We start from the raw sequence: 4,309 nt of genomic DNA, 5'->3' as shown, positions 1-4,309 counted from the left end.
AGAATCCCAGGGACAGGGGAGCCTGGTAGGCTGCCGTCTATGGGGTCGCACAGAGTCGGACATGACTGAAGCGACTTAGCAGCAGCAGCAGCCAGAGATTCATACGTAAATTTCAATTTGAGAAGCCTTGCTGCATATCCTCTGATTGCCTTAAAAGCTAGTGCTACTACTGGATTTCAGTATGAAAGTTTGCATTTGATGCCAAATAAGTACTTTTGTCTTTTCATTTTGAAATTTGTCAGACCTACAGAAAAGTTTAAATAATAGGATGACAAAAACCCAAATACCCTTCACCTGGATTCAACAATTGTTAATATTTTAGTACATTTACTTTCTCTCACATATGTATAAGTGTGCATACACACATTTACTCACAAATATACAAACATTTATGTATACATATATACATACACACACGGTTTTTTTGCCAAATCTTTTAGAGTTGTAGATATCACAGTATTTCACCCCTAAATTATTCACCTTAGCCTAAAAATAAGGAAATTTCCTACATAATCCCAATAACCAGTATTACATCAAAGTAAGTGAACACAAATTAAGTACTATCATTTAATACATCTGTATTCAGATTTTTCCAATTGTCCCCAAAATATCCTTTATTAGGTATATTTTTCCCCAGTCTTGGACCTAATAAAGACCATGTATTCCTTTTCATTGTTATACCTCTTTAGTGTCTTTTTTTTTTTTTTTTTTGGGGTATAGTTGATTTACAATATTAGTTTCAGGTGTACAACACTGTAATTCAATATTTGTATAGATTATACTCCTTTTAAAGTTATTATAAAATATTGGCTGTATTTCCTGTGCTGTACAATATATTCCTGTAGCTTATTTATTTTATACATAGTAGCTTGTACCTCTTAATCTACCCCATCTTGCCCCATCCTTCCCTCTCCTCACTGTTAACCACTAGTGTGTTCCCAATATCTATGAGTCTACTTCTTTTGTTGTATTCACTAGTTTGTTTTAGGTTCTATGTATAAATGATATACAGTATTTGTTTTTCTCTGCTTTAGTGTCTTTTAAGCTAGAATAGCTTCCCCCTTTTATAATACATGATATTAATCTTTTTTAAGAGTTCAGGTCATTTGTTCCAAATCAGACTGGATTTGCTGATTATTAAGATTCAGATTAAATGTTTGGTAAAAATGCTTCATAACCAATTGTGTTGTACGTCACTTACTGCATCTGCCTGTTGATGATGATAGTTGCTACTATTTTAATTGTCCCAAACTAATGAAAAAAGAAGAGAAATAGACTTATGTAAGGTTTGCAGTTGGCCCAGATTAAGGCAAGATGATGTCATGGTGCGTTGTCTAAGTTTCGAAGACACTGGAATAGTGAAAAAGGGAATGAGAAATGTGTCATCACATTCTTGGCACATATTGGTATAGATGTGCCCAACTTAAGAATACTTACTCTGTAACACTCAGTACCAGCTTTACATTTTGAGAGCAATTTAGCTTTTACAAAATAATACTGTCCCTCATATTAAATTGATGCTATTATTTAGAATTTGTAGTTTTGTGTCAGTTTTCTAATTTTAATTATTAGGAAGATTCTGTGAACATCAGAAGTTTACACATAGTTTATTTTATATATATTTAAGAGACTGTTACAAAAATATTTTGCATCAGGTATGGGGCTGCAGGAAGAATTATTTTCCTTTAAAATGGGTCCACATATTAAGTAAAACAGTACTGATTTAGCTCTGTTTATTAGGCACTTCTGAAGTCTTTAGCTTTTGGTCCAGAGAAACTGGTCATGGGAAATGATGATATAAACAGTAAATGAAAAATTACTTGACAGTTGGTTTTCTTATTTTCCAATTATTAGGTGAATTGCAGTAGTTGCTGCTGAGCAGATAATAGCAGCGTGGGTGAATAGCTCCTCAGGAACTCTGTTCAGCAATCACAGGGTGACAAATGCAAAGTGTGTGCAGGGAAGAGTCATTTTCTGTACCCTCTTTTATTTTTATCTATTTACTTCCTTTGTCAGGGGAAGGCAGAAGATAGGAAATTTCAGGAGAACAGGTAAATTATTAGGAGCTCATTAAAAGTTACTTTTAGGAAATCAGACAACTTTTGAAGTTTTTGTTTTGTTTTAGAAAGATAGGATTTTTGCCACAATGATTAGGTGTAAAAATGAGTATCATGAAGAACACAGGATCTAGAGTCAGAAGCTCTATATTACAAAAACATTCGGCAAATCACCCCCTCTGAACTTCAGTTTCTTCACCTGCCAGATAGGAATAATAATATGGACCCCTACCAATTTCACAGCATAAAGTAGGATAAAAATGCTTTGTAAGCGATTGTTGTTGTTCAGTCTCTCAGTCCTGTCTGACTCTTTGCGACCCACCCTGCAGCAAGCCATGCTTCCCTGTCCTTCACTATCTCCCGGAGTTTGCTCAAACTTATGTCCATTGAGTTGGTAATGCCATCCAACATCTCATCCTCTGTCGCTTGTAAGCAATATATGTTTTAAACTGCTTTTATAAAATTGAATTGCTTTCCTATTTTACAAACGGTTTGTTGCAGTTAAATTCTAGAGGTCCATATATTGCCCAGCATGTGAGGAACCTATGCTATGCTGAAAATGTGCACCACTGTGCTCTTAAAATTAATCAGATCCTAAAAGTGAAGTCGCTCAGTCGTGCCTGACTCTTTGTGACCCCATGGACAGTAGCCTGCGTCAAGCTCCTCCATCCATGGGATTTTCCAGGCAAGAGTACTGGAGTGGGTTGCCATTTCCTTCTCCATAAAAGTGATCAAAATCACACAATTGATACCAGAAGATGGGAACTTACTTTTCAGTAGATACCCTTTTATACTGTTTACTATAAACACATATCACCTATGCAAGCTTTATGTAATTGGAACTGCTCAGGGATATGACTGTGGGTCCTTGAGACATGCCCTGAAATGGCAGCAAGGTAAAACTGGACTATATAACCTGCCTGAAATTCTCCTGGAAAACTGAGCCAGACATTTGATTAGGATTGTAAACCGCCTAGGAAGACACGACAGGTCACCCCTTTGCAAGAGAACCAATGACACTCATTGTGTCTCCACTTTCAGGGGGAAAGGGGAGCCTGTGACTGAACTCAGCTGGCACTCCTGCCGACAGCTCCTCTACCAGGCAGTGGCCACAATCCTGGCCCACGCGGGCTTTGAGTGTGCTAACGAGAGCGTCCTGGAGACCCTGACTGATGTGGCCCACGAGTACTGCCTCAAGTTCACCAAGCTGCTGCGCTTTGCTGTGGATCGAGAATCCCGGCTGGGGCAGACTCCTTTCCCCGATGTGATGGAGCAGGTGTTCCATGAAGTGGGCATCGGCAGCGTGCTCTCCCTCCAGAAATTCTGGCAGCACCGCATCAAGGACTATCACAGTTACATGCTGCAGGTGAGAGGATCCCGAGGAGGGGTGCACAAGGATATGTGATCTAGGGGTGTTCAGCGGGATCCCTAACACTTGGCCTAGGGTGCAGAGCACAGGGCCTGGAATAGAGTGAACTTAACTTGACTTGCCTCTTGGCCCCGGCTGTGACCCACACTGACCTGGCCAGATCCAGGGTTCTTCTTCAGTCAGTGAAATTATAGCATGTGGCTAGCCTGCTTTTATTCAACACATATTTGTGGAGTGCCTATTGTGGAATTCAGCAGTTTAATAGGACAAGTTCCTTGAGCTTGCATTCTTGTTGAGAGAGAGACAAAAACAGGTAATCAAAATCATTTCAGATGGCGTTAAGTGCTATGAACCAGGAGCAAAACAGTGAGATGACACTGCCCTCAAAGGTAGTGTGGGATGGGGGAGACAGCGTTTTTGGTTAAAACCAGAACTATCTAATCTCTTCCACCCTTGTGGCCTTAGGCATTTTGTTCACTGTTCTGGTTTCCCCAAATCTGAAATATAAGAAATTCATAACACCCAGTCGGCTTTGCTAAGTGATCCAGATGTCCTACAGTGTTCATTAGCCACCTGTTGTATTTATGTCAAATGTTAGTTTTTATAGCCAAAAATGTCACCTTTTGTCCCAGTTCTGATATAATACATTTAAATATTTTACCTTTATGTACCTTTTAATTAATCACATACATGTTCTCTGCCAAACAAGTTTTCTTTACATGTCCCTGTCATCTATGAATTTCAAACTCAAATTCTTCCCATTAGCAGTGATGCTTTATTCATATTCATATTCTGTTTCCACCAGATGCCACAAGCTGACTATCCAACTTGCTTTTAACATTCCTTTGGAAAATTGACTCTTGCTTGCCAACAGATTAGTAAG

At 38.8% G+C, this 4,309-nt stretch overlaps 1 protein-coding gene across 1 annotated transcript in view; it reads left to right on the top strand.

Annotated features, from left to right (window-relative positions):
* Positions 1–4,309, top strand: part of SUPT7L (suppressor of Ty 7 (S. cerevisiae)-like) — a 12,962-nt gene that overhangs the window by 3,955 nt on the left and 4,698 nt on the right. Inside the window, exon 5 of the mRNA XM_010840661.1 lies at positions 3,099–3,436. Within this exon, the coding sequence (XP_010838963.1) occupies positions 3,099–3,436 (338 nt within the window). The remainder of the gene's footprint in view (positions 1–3,098; positions 3,437–4,309) is intronic.

Source organism: Bison bison, unplaced genomic scaffold, assembly GCF_000754665.1.
Source record: "Bison bison bison isolate TAMUID 2011002044 unplaced genomic scaffold, Bison_UMD1.0 scf7180017864145, whole genome shotgun sequence".
Classification (NCBI taxonomy): Eukaryota; Metazoa; Chordata; class Mammalia; order Artiodactyla; family Bovidae; genus Bison; species Bison bison.
The sequence above is the reverse complement of the archived record's forward strand: the minus strand, read 5'-3'. Positions and strand labels throughout refer to the sequence as shown.